Source organism: Thalia democratica, chromosome 5 (genome assembly GCF_965202585.1).
Source record: "Thalia democratica chromosome 5, ktThaDemo2.hap1.1, whole genome shotgun sequence".
Taxonomy (NCBI): domain Eukaryota; kingdom Metazoa; phylum Chordata; class Thaliacea; order Salpida; family Salpidae; genus Thalia; species Thalia democratica.
This window is the reverse complement of record NC_139169.1, coordinates 61,343,254-61,367,583: the sequence shown is the minus strand read 5'-3', so window position 1 is coordinate 61,367,583 and position 24,330 is coordinate 61,343,254. Positions and strand designations below refer to the sequence as shown.

The 24,330-nt window shown below is 27.1% G+C and overlaps 2 protein-coding genes and 1 long non-coding RNA gene across 3 annotated transcripts; 1 reads left to right on the top strand and 2 right to left on the bottom strand.

The window, feature by feature from the left end:
- Positions 1-1,923: 1,923 nt before the first annotated feature.
- Positions 1,924-3,849, top strand: LOC145837248 (uncharacterized). Its single transcript, XR_014369934.1, has 2 exons — positions 1,924-2,044; positions 3,663-3,849. It is a non-coding gene; the product is annotated as an uncharacterized LOC145837248 (long non-coding RNA).
- Positions 3,850-4,250: 401 nt separating this feature from the next.
- Positions 4,251-12,147, bottom strand: LOC145836706 (radial spoke head 14 homolog). The gene is made up of 6 exons (XM_082944488.1): positions 11,976-12,147; positions 11,112-11,257; positions 10,808-10,883; positions 9,977-10,137; positions 7,708-7,915; positions 4,251-4,510 (listed from the first exon to the last, which is right to left on the bottom strand). The coding sequence occupies exons 1-6, from the start codon at positions 12,145-12,147 to the stop codon at positions 4,251-4,253; spliced, it is 1,023 nt and encodes a 340-aa protein (XP_082800614.1).
- Positions 12,148-22,013: 9,866 nt separating this feature from the next.
- Positions 22,014-23,968, bottom strand: LOC145837036 (uncharacterized protein C1orf53-like). The gene is made up of 2 exons (XM_082944804.1): positions 23,684-23,968; positions 22,014-22,600 (listed from the first exon to the last, which is right to left on the bottom strand). Exons 1-2 carry the CDS (start codon positions 23,957-23,959, stop codon positions 22,529-22,531), a joined length of 348 nt encoding a protein of 115 aa, XP_082800930.1. The 5' UTR covers positions 23,960-23,968; the 3' UTR covers positions 22,014-22,528.
- Between the last annotated feature and the right edge of the window lie 362 nt (positions 23,969-24,330).

Genomic DNA, 24,330 nt, shown 5'->3' with positions numbered 1-24,330 from the left:
TCAAAATGTGCAAGAAAATTTGCGGCCCATACTTTTTTCAAAAATTACTATATTTCAAAAGTTAAATAATTTTTTTTATTCTTTAAAAACTGGCTTGTAGTTTGTACAGCTTTCATATAAGACCAATATTATTTTTAAGAAAAAAAATGTTGGACTCCCCTGTGCCCTTAACTTGTAATGGTTTTTATTTTTTTAAGTTTTAAGTACAAGCTAATCTCACAAATACAATAACTTAAAAAGAAGAAAAAAGTAGAAAAGCCAATTTTTAAAATTATTTTTAGATGTAATGAAATAAAAACACAAAGCAGCCAACCAAAAGAGATTATTGTGATTGAATTTTTTTTTTAGTTTATTCATACTGTTATTTTTCAAGTTTTATTAAAAACTAATTGAGTAAAAAGCTATATTATTACTAAGATTTCAAAACATAATACAATTAATCATTTTTAGACAAACTAATTTGATTTATTAAAAGCTTATCTAATTATAAGTTAAAAATTTTTATGAAAAATAAAGTAAATAAGTTATTAAATTTTAAATATGATTAAAATAATATATATATCAAGTATATAAAGTTTGAAATGGTCTGTGAGAACAGTTAAAGACCTTTTATAAATTTATACTGTAAATATATCCAAAAAATGCCAGTTTAACCACCTAGAAATTCAAAGTTGAGTTTCTAAACAACCATTAAAAAAATGTTTTATTAATTATTTCAAAGCTACTTAATTTTTAAAATGTTCTAATAACATTTTAATATTTAAGTAATTTATTATATATATTTTTGTTTTCAATTATTTTTTTAGAAACCAAATAATATTACTGTATAAGCTTAAGGTCACAAATATTTTTTTTTAACTTATGGTTTCTTTTATAAAATACTTCAATAACATTTTAAGTTCACTTGTTTTCAGAGTTGCCATAAGGTGTCAAGAAAATCAGGAAAAATTAAAAAACTTAGAGATTTTAGTAAAAAATGGAGAATTTTTGAAATAAGTCAGAAAATCTGACAAAATTTTAAAAGAATGTCAGATTTTGTCTGTTTAAATTAACAAAATTCTTTGTTTTCTAAAGCCTTCAAATGGTAAAAAATTAACTAAAAATCCTCTTAAGTCAAACTAAAATTGCAAATTTTTTTTAGAAATTTACAAAATTACTTATTTTCCAATGCGTTCATCTGGTGAAAATTAGTAAAATATCGTTTATAAAACTGCCAAGTTTTTCTATTAGTATATTGACTACCCTTCTTGAACTAGCAGTTTTGGTATGCTTTTTAGTATTGATGATCTCTGACAAAGACTTTTCCATAGTGAAATTTTGATGTATACACAAAAGTTTATCTTGTAGAATTTTAGAATTAAAGTGTTTTTTGTTTGAGTAATAATTAAGTACTTTATAATTAAGCACTAAATTTAGTATTTTATCTAATACGTTTATGCGATCAAAATTGGATAAATTTGAAAAATAAGTTGTGAGAGAAGTATATGCCATGGTTAAGTTTACTTATTTGTAATTTTTTGTAGAATAATTGTTTGTGAAGTTTTTTAAAACCCTGTGTATTATTGCAACTGCTACTTTTTTTATCTATAAAACCTTTTTTTAATATCACAAGTAAGGAACAGTTTACCTAATTTATGTAAATTGTTTTAATGTTTGGTTTTCCTTGTTTATTTAGTAGTTTACATCACTTTAATATTCTAGAATATAAGTCAAATTTAGTGTACAATTTTTTAGTTCAGTTACAAGTTTACAAAGTTTAGTGTACAAGTCAAGTTTGTTTAATTTTTTATAATTGAATAACTGTTTTTGTTTAAATTTCTTAATTTTTTTTTTTGAAAAGCTGTACATTAATCCGATGTGCAACTTGATAGCATCTGTTTCATACTTGAAAACATTATTAAAAGAAATGTTTAAAAATTTCACAGCTTATAGATAAATAAAACACTTTAAACATGAACCGCTCAGGAGACCTGCCCACCCACCCACACAAAGACAACTCGATTGTCAAGTTTGTCAAGGATATCTACAACACCCCAGTTAAACAGTTAGTTTTTAATTAACTAAAATACTTTTTAGCATGATTTAGTTCAGGCTTTCCTGTACATTTTTTTTTACGGCCCCTTTCATTAAATTAAAAAAAAGCAATGGCCCCCTTCAATAACATTTTTCAAACAGCTACTTTAAGCCAAAGACCTTATTTTTATGCTGTTGATAATCAACTCCAGAATCTCCTGTGTAATTTTTAAATTATGGCCTTAACCCCTCCCCCCTATGGCTGCTTTACTTGTCCCCAAGGGTGTCATATGGCTCACTTTATTAAACCCTGCTTTAGTTCATTGCAGTATTTTTAAAAGACCTTTTTTAGTTTTATTTTAACATATTAGCCTACTTTATATGCTTACAGAAAAAAATAATGAAAAAGTATCCAAACTGATTATACTATTTTTCTTTTACATTACTAACTTTTAAGTCCAGGTTCATCCGCATCAGATAAAATCTGTGTTTTTTGTAGTATTGGATAAATATAATTTTTTGTCAGTTTAAATTCTTGAAAATTTGTGATTTTTAAAATCAGTCTTCTTTGAACTAGATTGTTTAACTGTGAACGTTTTTCTAAAAAAAGTTAAGTTTTAGTAATTAAAAGTAATTTTATTAAGGCAATTTTGGCAAAATGTCAGGGTTGATCAGTACAAATGATTAAACATTTCAAAGATAAAAAAAGTATTAATTTTTTTTAATGAAATATAATAAGTTATTTTGAATAAACTGTTATCATACTTAAAGTAGTAGCTTTCTAAAATATTTTTTTTTTTCAAGTAAACAACTTAGGGGCCATTTGAGAAATTTAGGGGGCCATGAAGCCATCATTTAAAACTTACACTAGTTATTCTGGAGTTGATGATGAAAAGCAAAAAAAAGTTTTAGATTGTATATAAGGGTAGTTTTGAAACTTTTACTGATATAATGGGAAATTTTTTGAAATGTTTAGGGGCCATAAGCTGTAAAAGGGGGAGCCACAAGGCCATATCTTAAAACTTTAGATATTTTAGAGTTGATGATGAAGAGTAAAAAGAATAGAAAAAAGGTTATAGGCTTATTGAATAGTAGTTTTTGAATAAAATCATAGAGGGGGCCATAGCTTTTTTTGTTCTCTAAAAGGGTGCCTTGTGAAAAAAAAATTGGCCTGCTTTAAATTCAAGCTCTAATTTTTCTTGTTGTAGCTTTGTAATAAAATATTTCTAAAAATATGTAAGATTTCACTTAGTAAAAGTTTAAAATTTAGATAATAAGTGAGCAAGTGAAATATTTGGGATATATATATAATAATATAATAATGCTTAATTTTGACAAATATTTTTTTCTAACTATTAGGTAAACTTTCTAAGTATATGAAAAATGTTATGATTTATATAAAGATAACAATTAGTTTTTTATTAATTAACACTAAAGTTATCGTCAAACTAAGTTCAGCACAATACAATAGGTTATGTCTAACTACTTGGTAAAGCTTAAAAAAAATTAATTTAAATTTTTATTTAAATCATAACCTATTTCTTATCTAGAACAAAATCATAGTTTTGAAACTTTAGCGTTGTTAAATTTTTTAATATCAAGTCTTTTGAATTAATAAAAATTATTACCACATAGTTTTTTAAACACAGGAAACTGGTGAGAAATTTGTTTTTCTTCGGAGTTGGGATCGTTGTGAGCGAAGCGTTCATTGGTGTTCAGTTCGACTACAAGCCGGAACCGAGCATTTAAACAGAAGCAGTTTTGTTTTCATTTAGTAAAAGTTGATTTCTCTAGGACGTTTCGCAGTTGTTATGAAATTTAATATAAAATAAAAACATAAATATAAACTGACTTTTATTTTTATGACTTTGAATTGCAAAATTTCTTTGTGAACTAAAACACAGTATGATAAAAATTATTACATTAAATGAACGCTTAATTATTTTGCTAAAACCAGAGTTGCTTGAATGAGCAATTTTAATTTTACTATTTTATCCTAACGTAAATTAGTAGAACACTAAGCTTAGTGTTTTATAATATTAAAATGAAACAAAAAAACGCTTGAGTGAACAACTACAAGTGCAATTCATTCCTGGCAAGCACGACAGAAGCAACATCAAAACTTTATGAGTTTATCATAATTAGAACATTATTTATTACAGTCGATGCAATTTTATTTCTAACAAGCTAATATAGATACATTCATCTCATTTCCCGCGCTTTTATCACGATCAACTTCACACCCGCCTGTACACCACCTTGCTGCAAATGTGCTTTGCCCTCTTGTTCTGCAAATTGTCCAGGCACAGCAAGTTCGGCCTCGCCTGCTCCTCCCATTTTGCCGCGAAACCGTTACGCTTCATCACGCACCTACCCTCCGGTGCCTCGGCCAACAACGTCAAACACTTGGTGGCGTACAACTTGACGTCGGCGAAACGGGACTCGGTGGTCGAGATCAAAACTGGTATGGCACCGTGCTTGATGAACGCGTACTTGCCTGCGCGATTAGAATGTGATTGTTTTTAAATATAGACTATTATTTTAACTTAATAATTTTTGTTCAACTTCTGGTTCTGACAATATTATATACCACTATGTCTCTGTGCTTAATTTGAAATAAATATTTTTAATCAACGCCGGTATGGATTCATTATTGATGAACGCTTTATTAATTATGTATTAAGTTTTTATTCAAATATAATTTTTCAATTAAAAATTTTAAATATTTTCGCCCATCGGTAGATTTTTTTTATAATTTATGTTTACAGCATCAGTATGGCCCAGTGGCGTAGCGTGGTATTTTGGTAAGGGGGTGCGCAAATTATTTTTTTCAAAAAATCCTTTAAATTAAAACTTTTGTAATTAGCTATAAAAAAACTTTTTATAAGTAATATAATTGAAATAAATTTATTAAGTAAAATAAGTTCGTTAACTGTTTAAAAAAATATTTATATATCACAAAATTAAACAATTAAATAAAAGTATAAATTTCATTAGAATTACTTATACTTGCAAAAATGTAAACTTACTAAATAAAAATTGTTTTTATTACTTATAGTAAACTTAATATCTTTAAAAATTAATATATTCAATAAAACGAAAGTATCTGTTTTATTTACAAAAAAATATCAATCTCTTTAATATATAATACAACAGTGATAACAACACCTCATTCCACATAATTTTAATAAAGTTACACAGAAGTTAAAATAGACCAACTTTATAACTGTTATTACAGTTTATTACAACTTTGTAAAATAGTTAAAAGTATACTTTTTAAATATAATTCATTTGAATGTATTTGTTTAAAATAAAAATCACAAACAAAGTTTATTTCTCATAGGCCGACACGCTTATCTTGTATGTTTACAAAAATAAAGTTCAGAAAACTAGCAGTAGTCTTAACAATGTAGCATAAAAAAAAAATTGTTTAATTTTTCTTTAAGCGTGACGTATTTTTGTAAACTTTTTGTAGAAAAATAATCTTCCATAAGGTTATACTAAGGCGGTGCGCTATATTAATTGCGTACTTTTTGAGTCTAAATTATTATGAAGTTAATGAACTTATAAAATTTTTCCTTATAGAGTTTTTCATCAACATCGGTGCGCATTTGCAATTACGCACCGAATCAGTATATTGAGTAATAACATGTACTTTCCTAACTTGTCACTAATTGATATACAAAATTTCGTTAAACTTTTCGAATACTAGATAAACATAGTTGAAAAAAGGCAAATTAAGCAGAAAAAATAAAGGATAAAGATATTACATTCTTTTTTTGGGTGGCACGCATGCGCCAGTGTCCCTCCCCACGCTACGCCCCTTGTATGGCCCCGTGTTTGTAAACGAGTAATGGCCTGTAAATTATTGTTTATGGTATGTGTATTTGTTGTGAGGAAATTTTTAATGTTTTATAACCAGTATAGTGATTTTGTTTAATGTTTATAACAGTAATATAATACCATGTTTGATGGATGCCTATTTGCCTGTAAGTCTTTTTAGTTCAAATTTTCCAATAGGATTTTAATTGTTTTCGCCCTTAAAATGAGCTTTTATTTAATTTTATGTTCATAACGCTGTTATGGCCCCTTAATAAATGCGTCAGTTTTAAATTGTTTATAAGTAGAATTTTCAGTTAGTTTTGCTTATAAACTGTTTTTAGTTTTACTTCCGGCTTTTAAAATCTTGTTTGTACTATGGTGTTTTTTCATGTTTAATGTCTGTAATTGCAATATAATATAGGTGGTAGTTATAAACGGGCTTTTTAAATATATGTACATTTAGGAGTTTTATATAAAGTTTAAATGTTTCAAGGGGAGTTAATGTAGTTGTTTATTTTGGTTATAAGTTACAATAAAGAACACAGGCAGATGGTATATGAGGTTATTCATACTAATGCAGCACTGTATATACTTTAAAAATTGCATAGTGAATTTTCAATTATTAAGTTGATAAAGAGCCTATTCTAAGTAATAAAAGGGCCACAGGTTAGACATTTCTGGTCTACAGGGTTCCCACTTCTCTAGATTTTCGTCGAATAATTGCCACAATACGAAATAAAATGAATAAAGTTAAAGTTTTGTTAAAAGCACTGAATTTTACTTTTTTTTCTTTTAGTACTTGGCCAATTTTTTTGTTACATTTAAAGTTATTGTTTTTTACAATTTTCAAGTGTCTTAAAATAAGATTAAGCCTTTTAAAAGCGTTCAGAAGGCCTTTGGTATCTTATTTATTTTAATGATCTACTTAAATGCTGTACAACTTACTTGGTTTTAAAGTCCTTAACAAAAGTGCATTTTATTTGTTATTGTAGATGATAAACGCTTGAAATTGTTCTCAAAAACTTTTTGAAGTTAAACTTATCTTATACAAGAAAACTTCAAATCCTAAATGGAGAAAGTACAATTTTATCAATTAATAAATGCCACTAGAATTAAGTGTAAGGTGAATATGAACATTAGCTTAAGTCAGTGGTTCTTATAGCTATAAAAAATTGTACTCCTTAGATAAGTAAAGAGAAATTCTTGTGCACATAAGTTAGTTACATGGTCGTTAAAAAACCTGAAATTTGACATTTTTAGAATAAAAAATAGAAACTTTTGACAAAATCCACTAAAAACTTAATTTGAAATTTTTTTATGTAAAATAATACAGTTTTGATTTAAAAAATCTACCTTAACAATACAATAACTTCGCAGTATATTTTTGTCTACTTCTCAGGAGAATTATGTAGCAATATTTGTTATGGATTACATATTTATTATTCTGATTAAACTTAATATCAATTACAACAACTTTTTGTGAAATTAGTAACACTTTGAAAGCTTTACTTCCGACTAACTAAATTTTTACACTTCAGCCCAAAAGTTTTACATAAATCTGTATAGGTTCAAGCCTTATAGCTGTTTTAAATTCTGTGTTCGCTATAAACTAAAACTTTACGAAGTGTCTTTGCTAATTAATTTTTTTTTCAAACTGCTTTTCAACAACTTATGATAATGTCCGGTTAAGTGCTTAAACTGAAAACAAAAAAACGAACCTTGTACACTAAAATTAACCTAGTAAATGCAGATTGCGAACAAGACTGGTTAGTTTTGAAGTTGAACAACCTATATCAAAATTAACACTGACTACCACTAATAACTTTAAACGGTTATTTCCTGAGCCCCGGATGAACATTTCAATTAACCAACCTTCGGTGGTGATGGCGATCATGCACATTGCGTTCGTCACGCTGGCCACCACCTCCCCGTTGCACGCTCCAACGAGCTCGACCAATCGCGGCACGATCTCGCCGTCGTCGACCGCTTCTCGCTTGCCGCGCGGACAGGTGCACACGTCGGCTAGCAAATCAGCAGCCTGCTTGCAAGTTCGCGACTGTTCGCTTCCGCTCAGCAGTTTCTGTGTTTAATTGTCGTGTTAAGAATGTTCTGTACAAAATTTGATTTTGCATCTATTGAGAATTTTCTATTCTTAAAAATTTAGTAACAAGCTTCTGTATGAGGCTCAGTTGTTATATATGCATATGATCAAGACTAAGTGGTTTTGGTGCATTTTTTTTCTATTTATACTGAGAAATTATTAGCTGGTAAAAACTTATAAATTTTCGTTGTTGTTCAGTAGTTTCAGCGTGTTGTTACTTGCGACTTATGCTTTAAAATGTGAGAAAAATTTGCTTCTATACAAGTTTATATCCTAGTTGCCTAAGAAGCTCTACTTGCTATATAAAATCTATGATAAAAATTCAAAATCAAAATCAGACCTTTATTCGCAATAAGGTAAACTAAATTCATTCTAAATCCGTTAAGCAGTTTCTAAAAAAGCATATATTGTCATGACTAAGTGGTTTTGGTTTAAACATTTTTCTGTTTTTTTGAAAGTTAATATAATTTATTTAATTCTTCCAAACAGAAGTTTTTCTTTAGTGTGCTATAAAATAAACTGAAAAACTGCTCGTAAAAAATAGTTTTTGATTTTGCAACCCTGCTAATTTTACGTTAATATTTTTATAAATATTCTTTATTTAATTGTATATAGCTTAAATCGTAGTCTCTTAAGCTTTTATAAAGTTAGCCAGGGTTTTTGTGCAAAATTTCATTTACGGTTGTATTAGAATGTTTTGATTCTTTTTAAATAAATATAAAATATTAGCGCCGATATTAAACTTTCATTTTTTCTTAGAGTAAACTCAGAAACTGCTTATAACAAAAAAATAAAAGATTATACAAACCTTGCTAGTTTAGGTATACAGCTTAAACTTTTAAAAATAAAGTTTATGAAATTACTGATTGAAAATTTGAAAAACTGGTTTGCTCAGTTAAAGCTTGCAATTTGAAGGTAAAAAAATACACCTTACGAGTCAGATTGTAATGCAAAAATATACGTCCTGCAACTTAATTTTGTTTGAAACTCCGTGCAAAGCAACCAAAGAAAAAACATTTCTGTATATGGTAATGTTTTATTTCAATTGTAAACTAACTTCACTAACAATTCTTTTATATGTTTTTGGTGAAGAAAGTCGAAAGTCTTAAATAAAGTTTACAAAATTACAACGCAGTCTGAATAATTTTATCTTTTAGATTATTTTTGTTTCTTATAGTAGGCTGTCGACCCAACTGAATTTAGTACTTTTGTATAGATTATTTTTTTAAACAATGAATATAGATAAAAATGAATTTTTAGTGTTCCTCAAACATTTTGGTATGTATAAAATATTGACTGGTGTTTGGCAACAGAAATACAACTATAAGCACATATAAGAAAGATTAAAACCTAAAATTATATTTTATACTTTTTGAAATATTGTCTTACTTTGGTCAAGTCTACAAAAACTGCTTTAATTACTTCAATGTTTAAGTGTGTAAAAGAGTCTAAATAGGTTTTGTTATACTATTTTTAGTTGAAAATTAGCTTTTATAAATAGCTTTTGGTGTATTTTTCTTAAAGTTGATTAAGTACTTCTTGTTAGGATATTGATATACATAAAATAACAAAAGAAAATATATTATTATTAACATTATCATTATAACATTTTACTAAAACTGTTATGCTACATTATAAAAACTATGATAATTCTTCAACTAACTTGACTTAAGCTAGAATATTAGAGCTCAGTTCAGCTAAACTTCTATGCATAGAAAACACATACAAAAAATTAAAAGTGTAAATAACTTTAGAAAAAACTTTTATAGTATAATAAGGTCAAAAAAATCATAACACGTAATTGAGGCGAATACGGTAAAAACTATTGTTAAAAATATTTTTTTATTTATGAGTAGTTTTTAAACAACCATATACAATTAAAATTACTTTTAGGTAAGAAAATATGTCGCAAACCAGGGCTTTTAAATTTTAAAATCTATAAAAAGAAAAAAAAAAGCACAAATAGGATTAGAGGTACGATTAAAAAAAAAACCGATAACAGAATTTTTAGTAAAAAGAGTGGCGTTTATAAAAAAGCACCTTGATGTAGGAGAATATGTCGCAATCCAAAGGTTCCTCGGGGTCGATCCTGAAGCAGAGGTGGAGAGTGCCGAGGATGAGCTCTTGAATCTCCTTGCGGTCGTCGGACATCTTCTTGATCAGCATCCCGACAAGCTTCTCCTCCACCACCGATTTCGCTCCTACAAATTGATTTTTAGTCGTTGGTCGTCAAAAAATTAGGAAGTAAATTGTCTGTTTGCTTGTTCGGGGCACAAACAGTCGTCAAACGAAGCTCTAGATTTTTCCAGTTGAGTTGTATGAACAAAACAAATTAAATAACAAATACACTGTTTTTTTAGACGTTTATGATAATTTACATTTAAAATATTAATAGTTAGTTATTGACTAAAGCGATGTTATTATAACCAGCGTTTACAAGAAAAAAAAAGCATAATATGAAATTTAATTATCTATGTTTGAGTTCGAAAGGTATGGTTTGATATTATAAAAGTCTGTCAAACAATTAAAACCAAAAAAATAAGTTTACAATTGTAAAAAGTATAGTTTTATTTAAAGTAGTAAGGGTTTTGATTAGGTGTAGAGATAAAAGCTATGAATTTATAAAACTGTGCTTATCAAAAAAAATTTAGTATAAAAAACGTAACTAATTTTCAAAACAAAACAACTATCAGTTAAAAACTTAATGCATAAAAGAAGTAACAAAAAACTGTTAACATAAAACATTTCGTCTGGTAACTTAAACACTTGAAGCGCTAAACAGAGTTAAAGTTTTAGTTTTTTAGATCATATCAGCTGACATCAAATAAAAAAACATAAAACGTTATAATGCAACTAAATAAAATAAAAAACCGTAGAAAGTTTCGCAAAGCATGGAAACAGCCTGGATTGCTGCGAACCTGACGGCGTCTTCTTCGTCGTAGAAAAGCTGAAATAATACTGCATCTGACACTTCTTGTTAATAAAAGTTAGTCTAATATAATAAGTAATATACGTCTTCAAACTTTTGAACTGATCAGTGTTTATAATAATTAAAGTAAATCAATAGTTGTTATTTTTAACTAAGGTAAAACACATTTAGCTACTGAAGTATATAAAAAAATATTCTTCTAAAGAACATCAAAACAGAATTTTAAATCATTTTCACTTGAAGTACCTTCGAAAGCGTTTTGACGACCTTCTTCTTGATCATCTCGCTTCTTCCAACGGCGTGTGAGGCGATGGTGACAAATATGCATGCAGATTTGTACCGCACGTACTTGTCTTCGTCCCCCAATAGCCTGCTCAGCGTCAACACGCTTCCTGCAAGTTTTGTTTATAAATCATTTATAGTTATTGAAATTACAATATGTTATTTATTTGTTGAAATTCTTTAAAAATTTTTAATTATTAATCAGATAGTCTAGCTAAGGAAAAAAAAGCCAACTATTTAGTTGAGTCTGAGAATTTAACAGATTTTGAAGAAAACTAAAGGCTTCCTGGTATTTGATTTGTACTTTTTTATAAAAAACTTTAATTGTTGGTCAGCTAGTCTAGCTAAACGAATACATGCCTAATATAAACGAATTTATAACTATTTGATTATAAATCATTTATAGTTATCATCTATTTGTTATATTTTTGTAAGCTTCTTGAACTTTTAATCAAGTAGTCCAGCTAAAGAAAAAAAAAAACAATTATTTAGTTGAGTCTTAGAATTTATCAGATTTTAAACAAAACTAAAGGCATGTAAAAAGACAGTACTGAAAGACTATTCTTAAAAGCAAAAAAAAAAAAGGTTTTACATCCATTAAAGTATTATTTTATTATTTGATAAGTTACAAACAGCACAAAATACTTTTTTTTTTAACCCAGCTTGATAGCAGAATACACGTATTCTAAAAATATAAAGAATGTGATAAAAATACATTGGTTTAAATAAGAAAATTTTGACTAAAAGACTGTTCTCATAAAAAAGCGAGCAAAAGTACTTAACAATTATACCTTTTAAACAATAAAATAAATTAATAAACTTTCCGACCTAACTCAATAGCATTGTACGCGTGTTCCGGGTCGTGCACTCTGTCAGCCAGCACCGAGAGCGCCTTCTGCCGGATCTTTAAACTGTCACTGTGTAGTTGCTCGTCCAGCTTGGGAATCAAACGGGTTCCGAACGCCACCGGAATGTTCAGGCAGTCGATCTGTGGCGGCATCATGAGGGAGATTTGCGCGGACGCCATCTGGTGATTAAAAGTTTTAGTTGAAGTTTTTTTATTTTAATGAAAAAAAATGACTTTGATGCTATCTGGTAAAGTTTGATTTTTGAGTGCGAAAAAAGTTAAAGAAACAAGATGTGTGAGTCGCGATAAGAACTTTTCAAAAGTTAACGAAAGAAAGCAAGTTATTCGTAAAAATATTTTAAAAGGATGAAAACAGTGTGATTAGAAAAAATAGTTATGAAATTCGGTTGAAAGAGTTTGAGTTTTAAATTAAAGTTTTGGATTAATGAATAGTATAATAATATTTCTTGTTAAAGTTTCTATAATCTTTCTGGTACGTCTCAACCGTTCTTGTGATTTTTTTGTCTTTAATCTTTATCATTAAGTAAGTATTAAAAAAAATTGTTAAAATTTATACTTTATCCATTTTTTTGATGCATAGTTTCTTACCCATTTATTGATTTCAATTTAACAAGTAAAAACCTCTGATGTTGTTAAATGAGAATGTTTTACTTTTAGGTGCTAAGAATAAAGCGACAGACTAGAACAACATATGTAAAGAAAAATTTAATGTTCAAAATGAAGTGAAAAATTTTAACTTAAGAGAATTATTCTAATAAAAAAAAGGATTAGTGTGGTTCAAAATAAGAATATTTCAAAAAAGTTTGCAAAGAAATAATTACCGTACCAAGCTATGAGCAAAAATGTTGTGAAAAGAAAAAAAAAGGAAAGAGTTAGAAAAAATAAAAAGTATCATAAAATAACACTTTAGTGACTTTTTCTAACTTTAATAGCTCGATCAAAATTAAAGCAAGCTGATGAAAAATGTTAACACAACTTGACTGAAAGTTCAGTATTATTATTCTTTATTGAACAATAAAAAGAAAGCGCTTAAAATGTTTGGTCTATGGATATGTTGTGCGAAAAAACCTTTAAAAAATCGATTTTTACACCATGGATACCTTTTGAAATATATTACGAACTCACAAGATTTTTTTAAAACTTAGTTATTAACTTTAACAAATAAAACAAACGATAAAAAGAAAAGTAAGAAAATAAATGAAAGTTAACTAAGTAATAGATTTATTTATAAAACTTGTATACAAAATCTAGACAATAATTTGTATTTTAACTTTTGTCTTTTAAATTAAAAATAAACTTTAAGACTAAAACTTGTTAACAAACTAAAAGTTAAAAAAGTTAAGAAAAAATCATTTTTAGATTTAAAATATTAAATTTTAAGAAAATAAACAACCCTATTAGAAGCATAAAATACTTGAAAGATGGGTTTCAACTTGTTTAAAGAAGGTTAAAATAAAATGACCTTAGTTATTTCATCTTTAAATTTAACATTTTTAATGCTAATAACAACTATTTTTTTGTTTAATAATGTGATTGAAACAGTTAATGGAATTTATGTTAAATAATAATCTTTTTTCTAATTACTTTTTTAAGATGTGAATTTATTGAATCATAAATGATAAAAAGACTTGTTTTTTTTATTTATTAAACTTTTGAAATAATATTCATGGCAATTTCTGTTTAAAAATTCAATAAATCTATTTTACTCTAATAGAAACAATCGGCTGTGAAACAATTCATCAAAAATATATTAACAGAATTTTACTTGAAAAAAAAATTGTTTATGGCAGGTTTTTTAAGAATATTTTTCTGATAAACAAACATAGAGAAGTTTAAAAAACTTGCTTGTAAATTAAAAATATAGTATTGCTATATATTAAAAATTGAATACAATATTCTAAATAAAACTAGTTAATTTGTATAGGACACAAAAAACTTTTTCTAACCTAAGCTCGTTTTAATTATATACAAAAACAAATTAAACAGTAAACAACAATAACTCACTTTTAGATATATAAGATCTGCACACACGAGTTACAAACAAACAAAATAAATAAAAACTGTAAAAAAAAAATTCTTTAAAAAAAGTTTCTATTATGACGATGAATGGTAGTTAAGAAAAATTATATTTATAAGAAAAGTTCCGTATTTGTAGTTATCGTCGTTGCTTTGCTTGGAATGACTTTAGTATCAACTTAATCGAGGGGTCGGCAGCCTTTTTTAAGTAACGGGCTAAGTTTTTAGGAAAAGTTGCTCGCGAGACGCATCGTAACAAAACAATTCTAGTAACCAATAAAACAACACGAGTTTAAACAAAAAGAATGATGAAATAAGCAATATTAAAACACTGGTAGTTATCAATATTTGTATAAAATACTAAGAGCCTAATAGCATATTTCTATCACAAAATATTTTTTCTTTTGTTCCTAAAAGGGTTGTTTTCAGATCTAATGTAATTAAAAAAAAAAACTTTTACGAAATTACAAAGTATTTCTAACCTTTATAATACAACAAAAACGTTTAATTTTTTTGTAAATAAAAGCTGATCAGAATAATTTGCAAGCTAGTGTTGATTAAAAAAAGATATAAGAAAATGTAATTGTTTAATTGTAATTATAAAAAAGTAAATTTCTTAACAATATACAAAAATTGTCTTATAATTAAAACAAAAGATTAAAGTTTATTAAAACATAGAAACATAAGTTTTAGAATTTTTTAATCTTTATATACTTGTAATAAAGTAACCGTAAAGCGTTATAATACTGCTTTAATTTTTATAAAAAAAATTATCGATTTCAAATAAAAAACAAAATAGACTCCTTGTATACCATTTTATTTAAAAATGTGAAAGATCACAACAGCGGTTTCTCGCGACTATTCCTGCCTAATGAGTCCTAATAAGGACGAAACCGGTCGTAAGATTGTCTCGGATGCTGTTGTTGTTGATCGTGCGGTGAAGTTCATTGTTTATATACATTTATAAAAACAAATTACAAAAAAAAGTAAAAAATTTGACTTAAGTAAAATTGTTTACATAAGTTTGAACATGCTTTGAAGTTTAAAAAATCTGTATACAATAATAAAGTCTCCAACAAAAATATTACTTTTAAACAAAGTATAAGAATAGAATAAAATAAGTTTCGTTATGTTATGAACATTAAACTAAAAATATATTTCAGGTTTTATATAAGATAATATATGTTCCAATATTCGACCGTACCGACGGAATTAATTTTTACTAATCCTTGTTTTCAACACTTAAATAAAAAAAATATTATATGTTGAGTTCACTTGTAAATTAAAAATATTTAATTATCTAATACTAGTCTTTAATTTTTTGTCATTTTAAGCATTTATACATTACTAGATTAAAAAATCCCTGTATAATAAAAGAACAAAGCAATTTTGTAAACTAATTTTCTGAATGCTAGCAAGGTAATTAAATGAATGGTCAAAAACTTACTTGTTTTACAAACCACGAGGATAACTAAAAGATATCATTACAGAAAATTCTTAGTGTAAAATAAACTGGATGATGTTAACTTACATCAAAGTGTATTTATATTCAATTTGTTTTCTTATAAAATTATGCAGTTTAGATATGTTAAAACAATATAAACACCTGTTTTCAAGATGTTTTTGATACTAACATTTATTTTAAATCATAGTGCTGTAAAACTATTGACTAACTAAAGTTTAATTAGAGTGAAGAAAACTTTTATTTGTTTTAAAGTACCTAAAAACTGGTTTATACTGAAGCAGATTCCCTCATGCTATATAGCTTAACTGTTTTATTACTTAATTAATTGATTGTTTTAAGTTTTGAAAACTCTAAGTTAGTATGATTAACCATGTCATTAAAAACAATCGACCACGGAAATGCTATAGTGAAACTTAGTCATACATTTTTAGTTTGAAATCACACAAGAAAACTAAGATTGTTTATGTTTTAAAAACATTTAAATACTTTAAAAGTATAAATTAACAATTTATTTATAGTAACATTTTAGCTGTTTTAACTAAATTGAAACCAAGTTAGTACAACTGACAAATTTATTCTTATAAAAAGATCTAAACATAATAAAGCTACACTTAATGTTTCAATAATAATTTTAAATATCAATATAGTAATATTTACAAGTTTTTAATAACAATGTTGCCACGCTCTTTTAATAATTAGGCAAGACTACTGTTTGTTAAGGCTATTTGAAAAAAATAACAGTTTGAAAATAAGAAGGTTTAGGTATTCTTCTTAAATATTAGTTTATTTAATTTAGAAATTCTTCTTCAATATTAGGCTAGTCATTATGACTTTGATTTTAAAGTCTTTTTATTTTTGAAAATAAGTCCTATTATAACTTATATAACTTTTTAGGCAACTAAGCTTTAAAAAAGTATTTTTTTTTAGTTTTAAGGTTTTATTTTTTATTATATTTTCTTACAAACTCAATCTGGCCAAGGCTAGTTTAAAGTACCCCTCACAAGTTTTTAGTCATTTTGACCGCAAAAGTAAGGTCGCTTTTGATTGGCTAATATTTTACTTTTTAAATTTTAAATTCTAAGTGATTTTTTTTTGGTTTGTTTTTTATTCATTTGTGTAAGGTGTGTTAGGGATAAGGGTGTAGGTTAAATTTTTTTGGTAGTTTGGGTAAGGAAAAGGGAATAATATTCTTACTATTCTTCTGTATTATCAATTTACCTCATTTGCATAAACTTGCATAATGTTTTGAATGAAAACATTTCTAAAAATTTACAACTGCAGCCAACCCCGAAAGTAACAATGTATGGTTTGTATACTCAAAAAATATTTAGTATTTAATATAAAACTGAATAACGAGGTCATCATGTATTTTATAATAAAAAATTTTTTTTTTATTGACAGGCAAATTTAATACATTTTGGAATTATCTGTAACAATAAAAAGTTAGATTGTGTTACTTTAAGATAATTTTATGCACAAAATTATGCAGATTTTAACAAAAATTAGCATAAGATAATAACAGTAACTTTTAAAAACAAAGCTTTTCAATTAAACTAAAGAGGAAATTCTTTATTGTCTTTGATAAACAAAAGTGGAGAAAAAAGTTATCGAACGAAAGTTCAGAACAAATAAATATTCAATTAGAATTTTTAAAGCTGTGTTATTATAACTTATGTTCTTCTTAAATTTTAAAATTTCAAACCTCTTTTAAAACGATTTTTTTATAATGTTTATGTAATTATAAAGTAAACTTCATTAAATTTGTACAATCAACTATATTTTACTAACTACCGGCATGCCAGATTAACATTAAATCCGTTTAATTGTAATTTAAAACAAAATAAATGTTCTAAAACAAGTATAAAACTAGTTTTAACCAATTAGCAAATGAGTAAATTCTGATTTTGTAACACTGGTTCAGAATTACCTGTGAAAAATTTATATTGATCCTTGAAATTTAGTTAAGGTTGCATAAAGTAAAAATAATAATTAAGAGAAAAAAAGATCAGTCTGCAATGTATAATTGATATGAGCAGGGCTGCAAAACACTAAGGCTGCTCGGACCACGTGAAAATAGTTAAATTCTCATCACATGCTTTTCAGAAAAGTTTGGCTTTTTTAAGAAACTTATACTACTTTAGAGATGTTTTGAAACTAATAGGCTACTGTTTTATTGTGTTTTAATTTAGTTCGAATAGAAAACAGAAAATACTACTTAATGAAAGTAAATTGAGACGGTCGCACTTTTTTTGAACTAAATCAGGGTTTACCAAACTTTTTTTCAAAAGGCCACCTTTAAATAAATAAATAAATTGTAGCCCCTTCCAACAAAACTTCTCAAAAACTACCTTTAAAACCGCATAAAAGTTTTTATTTTTGCTGTTCATCATCAACTCAAGAATATCTTGTTAAAGTTTAAAATTATAACCTCATGGTACTCTGTGGCCCCTTAAGTTTTTGTAATGGCCCAGTTCTGGAATCCCCAAAACTATATACTAGTATTAATTTGAAAAAATTTGAACTGAACTTATTTACTTGTAAGAGTCTACTTATGTGCATTAAACTTTATTTGATAATTGGATTATGTCATAATACATTCACTCACAAAACGATAATTTGTTTTCTTATTTAAGTTTTAAACTTCAAGCTCTGGTTTTTACAGTTCATTTCAGCAAATTGTTTTATTTTAACAATTCAATTAAATTTTTTTTATCAATTTTATTTTACTTGGAATCCGAATAAAAATTAATGTTCTTTTACATCTTTGAAAAAATACTTAATAAAATTTTCTGGGCAAAGTTTTCCGATTCAAATTTAGAAAGTTCTGATTATTGAAAAAAGTATAATTGATTTTATTTTGATGTTAAAAGCCTTTGGTAATCGTTTCGCCAAATGCTGATAGAAATGTTTTTAAATCAAATTTAAACAGTATTTAAAAAAGTACTTGTTTAAACTTTTACTGATTATTCTAACAGGCAAGTTTATAACAAAGTAAGACATGTACTCAAATGAGAAAAAATTAGATCAGGTTATTAAAGGTTTTTTTGGTCCCAAAAATATTTTGCGAGATCTTTGCAAGAAAGAAAAATACAAAATAACTAAACAAATTCAGCAGAATGGTAAAGAGTTTGAAACTAGAAAAGGCATTTTGGTTAAAGAAAATTAATGAGTTGTTTGAATACAACATTTCAAACTTCAAAACATCTGCTACAGAATTCAAGTACAGTTTAGAGCTTTTAAAAAATGATGATTCAGACAACAAACTTTTAAAAGACTCTTCTTGTGAAAAAAAGATGGCTCTTTCCATCTCCTTGAAAAACTAAAAATTTACAAACTAAAAGCATCTGACAAACCTACTGGCGAACTGGATGCCTCTGGCGATCCAGGATTACTTTTAATCCATTGAACCAGAGGTCAAAATGTCGAAGGAATTTTGAAGGAAGGGTTTCAGACCTTCGCGAGGTGGCAGGTTCGGCCCTGGCGTTTATTTGACCAACAATTTCGCAGTCGCATCGGATTATGGTACTTGTTTTGTAACTGATGAAGGAGCTCCCAAATATATTTGTTGCGTATTTGTGAACAAAGTGCGGCAGGCTGCTTCAGAAAAATCAGGTGGCAAAAACAGGTGCGGAAAACTTCCTAGGAAAAAGAACTTTTCATTCGCTAGACCTAGTCCTTACATGTCAGGATACAAAAATGGGAAAAAGTTGGCGGTGCCAACGAGAGCTTCAGGAGCAATAGTTAATGTTGAAGATTATAACAGTGATGAGCCTTGCCTGAAGGTCTTTGATCGAAATTGAAGTTCTAATACGCATGTTCGTTTCGAAACTTCTCAACAAGGCTTGTTTGACAGTAGTGAAAATCGAATAGTTTAAGGTACGATTCTGGTTGATGATGGTAAAGAAAAACATTCGTGGTGAATCACAGCTTAGTTACTCCTTTGTACCTGATATAATTTGTACAAAATGACAGTGTAAGGCTGCTTGTGCAACATTTTTTTACAGCATTTTTGATGTGCTTAATTTTAAGGATAAAACAATCTACTAAACCAGAAGAAATTTAACTCTAAGCGATACTTATCCTGTAAAGACGTTCAACGCGGAATTAATGAAAGAAATGGTTGCGAACCATCAAGCGAAAACTGAGCTTCTGGAGTCAGTGTTTGAACACAACGTAACTTCAATTAAGCAACAGTTGTTGTTCAAAATGAGCGTTCTTTCCGACAAGAGTGATTCGATCAATTACAAAACAGAAGAACTGCAAAGTTCAGAGATAGATTACAGGTTTTTGTCAAGTTCCTTAAGTTCTAGCGTTTGTGATGAAAGCACGAAAATTCTGCACGAATTTAGAATTAGTCATGCTGATGAAAATGATGCCAGAAAAGTTCATAACAGCTTTCTCTATTTGCAAGGCGCCACAGCAAACAAAGTTACAAACATTCTTACCTCTGGATACCCAGAAACATACAAATCAAGCAGTAAAAGGTACAGAGAAGAGTGTTTTTCCGAAGACATGCTGCGTTCAAACAACTGCTTTTGTTACGCTTCCACCTCTTTGAGTAGAGAAATTTTGAAAGGTGCAAGCTACTGCAGCGTTGAAGGTGAAGTTAAGAAATTGTGTTTGTCACAAGCAAGATGCAAACTGGTTACAATAGTTTCAGTTCAACGACCTACTCAGACAGCTGGAAGTGTTTTTTTGCGGCAAAAATCTCAGAGCAGAAATTACATTCAAGATCTGAGGCATTTAGAAGCTTTTACGATTAAGAGAGATCAGTGTCGGTGCAGAATATGATTACGGTCTACTTGATCATATTTGAAAATTAACTGTAACAAAAACATTTTGTGTCACTAATAGGTTTAAAATATCTAAAAAAAAATTAAAGACAAAATTTTTAAATTTTTATCTCAAGATGATGTTATAAGACGTTTAAATATTTGTTTTTAAGTTTTTCTTTAAATCTAAAATGTTTTTTGTTTTTATCAAATGTTGTAAAACAATTGTTGCCCTTCTTTAAGATCGTAAGTTGTCAGAAAAAATTATAATTCTTATCTATTAAAAAGAATGCATGTCCTGGACAAGAAGTTGAAAAGTATATAAGAGGTGTGCGACTTGATAAGTGAAAGGGTTGTCCTGCACCAGGTCCTCGGATCCAGCATTTTATTTTGTCGTATATTTAGTATAAAGAAGTATTTAGTACTATCATTAGTAGGAAAATTGTAAAAACAATGTTTTGACTGTAGATAAGAAATATTTTAGACTTTATTGAAAAAAATAATCGAACCTTAAATGTTTATATAAGTACGATTTTAAAGAAAACACATTTAACTAAATGAGTAGTACAAAATAATCTAATAGATTTAGTATTTTACAGGGTTCGTACGCAAAATCTATCAGTTTTAAGTTGACATATAACTTTTGTTGGTCGGCGCCCAGTTGAACTTAAATCCAGATGAAACGACGTAACCTATGAGATTTGTTGTAACTGCGTAGCCTACTACTAATATCATTTTTCATCACATATTTTCAGCTTCAAGTTATCCAATTAGAAATGGCCTCTGGAAAATATCATAAAATTTTAGTTTTTCTAACTTGGATGTACAACTCTACTAATTATTATATTAGTTGACAATTCATTATTAGAATGCTAGCTCACTTGTTTTCAGTTTTAAAATATATTAAACTAAATTCATACTGATACACTCATTTTATGATTCTACCTTCTCACTAATAGAAATACTAACCTCTTAGCATATAACCCTTGAACACGTCAATTGAAAAGTACCTTACTGGCAAGCAAGTTAATTATATCTAGTCAAAAAAAAAAATCAAAAACGTAACTTAGAAATTTTGAATCATTTAAACTTGACATATTGCATACAAAATCCAAATGTTTATTAAAGATAAATTTAATATCTAAACGGTTTACTCAAAAAAACACATTATCAAATTTGATTTTAGAAATTTTTAAGTATTAGTACCAACATAAACTTAAATCTTACAATAATTAGTAAAGTTAAGGCTACTAAAACCAAACGCTTATTTAGTAGTAACTTCGGAATTTAATACTCAAAAATAAAAAAAGGTTCTCCGTTTTTTTAAGTAAATTTAAAAAAATTTAAGCTATAGAACTGACATGTTCCCAAAAAAAGCTGATTTAGTCAGACGCGTTTTAAACATGAAATTAATCTTCAATTAGTTAGTAGATGATAAAAAAAAGTGAAATATTTCTTATTTACAATTATTAAAGTTTATAATCTATTTATCAATTCAAAAAAAATATTTTATAATGTCTCCTGTTGATTAAAAAAACTCTTATTCTAAAACACTTCAATTAAAACTCACTATAACCAAGAAGACTCACTATAACCAGAGAATTCATTTAAAACATGCTAAAAACCAGTTGGACAACATAGGTATTTGGTGATTTTATTCATTATCGAACTTTATTTCAACTGGTTTTAAAACAATATATTACTTAAAATTACTAAATAAAAATTTGCAGTTTTATGGTAGCATAAAAGGACATAAACATAATATGTGTACTAATTTATGAAGTCAACTTAAGTTTAAGGAGATTAAAACTTATACTAATTTTACAAACACAATACTAATATTTATTTGGTTACTTTAACAATTAATGATGAAAAGCTTTTAAATCTTTGTTTAATAGACATAAAAGACAATCAAATAAGTTCAATTGCAATTAAAAAAATTCAGTAAAAGATCATGAGTAAAATAAAAAACAATGTATGTAATAACAATTTGCATAAAGTAACAAAACCATTTAAAAAAGCAATAGTAAAGATCTAAACTACATTAAGCTTAATTTTCAACAGCTTTTAAAAACACCTCAATTGTGGTACAAATACTTTATTTAATAAAACAATTTTTTTAAATAAACTAGCTATAATTAAGATCTATTAAAAGTTTAAAACTATGTTTTTCTAACGATCACGGAATCAAAAAAAAACAAATAGAAAACAGTCAGCATATAAATAATACACGATTATGCAGTTTCAAAAAAAGTCTATTTCAAAAGTAGAAAAATCCGTTGTATTCTTTTTTAAGCTTTTCATCTGCAACTTTTTCCTGGTTATATGGACACTAAAAAGTATTTTATATTTAAGATATTAACTAAATTATAATTTTTACTTAAAATTATAATTTTTTATAGTTCGGTAGTACTAGTTTAAAACAAGATTTCTGAAAAGAAAAAACACTTAGTAAGCTATAAAAATTAAAAACAGGGATGAAAAACATTTGTAATTACTTATTTAAAAGATTAAATTAGATAAAAATCATAAAATTAAATAAACATACTAAGCACAATAAAAAAATATTAAGAAAATTTAACTGTTATTAAAATATATACTTGTTTTGTAATTGAAAATTGTTTAAATTTTTTTTATAAACTTAAACCTTCTTAAATTAAACAAAACTTATTTTCTCTAAGTGTAAGTTTTATTCTGCTCTGTCTACTGTTTCCAATGTGTAAAAAAAAATTAACATTGCAAACAGTTGGGTGCGAATTGTTTATAGAGTTGTGAGTATATGATAGAAAATTATAGTTGATTTAGAAATTAAGTATTAATTTTAAAAACACCAATTTATTGAATTTTAATTGCTCAAATACCTATTAAAATCAAAAAAAAAAAACATTAAAAAGTACAATTATAGGTTTAATTAATAAAAAACTAAAGAAAAAGTGGTATAAGTTATTTCCTATAAGATTAATTAAGTTGAGGGTCTACTTTTAATTGTTACGTTAAATTTGTACAAAAAAAGTAATACTTACAAATAATCTTGAAGTACACAATAAACTCTTTAAATTAGTAGGGCTCTAAAAGCTTTGACTGTTTTATATTATCAAACTATTTTTTTACATGACAAAATTTTAGTAAAATACAAGTTAAAACAGATTTAGGTAACTAAAGACATGTAATAACATTTTAAATTAAATTTTTAACTTACAAAAAAAACTTCACTAAAATTAACTAAAACTTGCAAAAAATCAATTTTTAGTCCAATTATAAAACTAAAAAGAATATAAGAAACAATAAAACAGAGAAGAATATAGTAATGAATCCCTGATTTTGTAGGTTAAGAGAAAACATAAGGCTCTAAAAATTATAAACAAATACCTTTTTTATCACATAGTTAAGCACTTATTTGTTTATAAAAACTCACATGTCTGCACCCAGACCCACAGCACTTATTGCGCTTCAAATGTTTAACCTCAGTTGAGACAAGGAGTCCGGTCACCGGGTCTTCATAAAATATTTGGTTGCTTTTCACTGCTGCTGCATGCAGTCTTATGATTTCTTTGTCCAGCAAGCTTAAGGAACATCCATCATTTGTTTGTGACATTTTGGTATTGGCAGTGGCATTTAGTTTAGCTTGCAGTAGGCGTATTTTAAACCTAAGCACGTTTGAAAAGGTGTTTTTTGTTATAGACAAGTTCATTTTGGTGGTTAAACTTATTCTAAAAGCTAGTAGAAGTCATTACTTAAAAACAAAGCAGTGTTACAGTTGATACAAATATTATTCTACTTAGAATTTGTACATAAATAAAAAAATATTTTAAGCTATCAATTCTATTTTTAATTTCATCAAAATTAAGTTTTAGAATAATATTTAATGCCAAAACTTTTTTTAATTTAGCTAGTTTAAGATCTTAAAGCAGGGTTCTACAAAGTGGATTTCAGAAATTTAAGGTACTATAAACCGAACAGGTGCCAAAGAGGGGGCATGACTAGTAAAGGGGCCACGGGGAGGCCAAAATTTGATACATATGCTTCATAATCTAGAGTTGATGATGAAATCCAAAAAAAAAA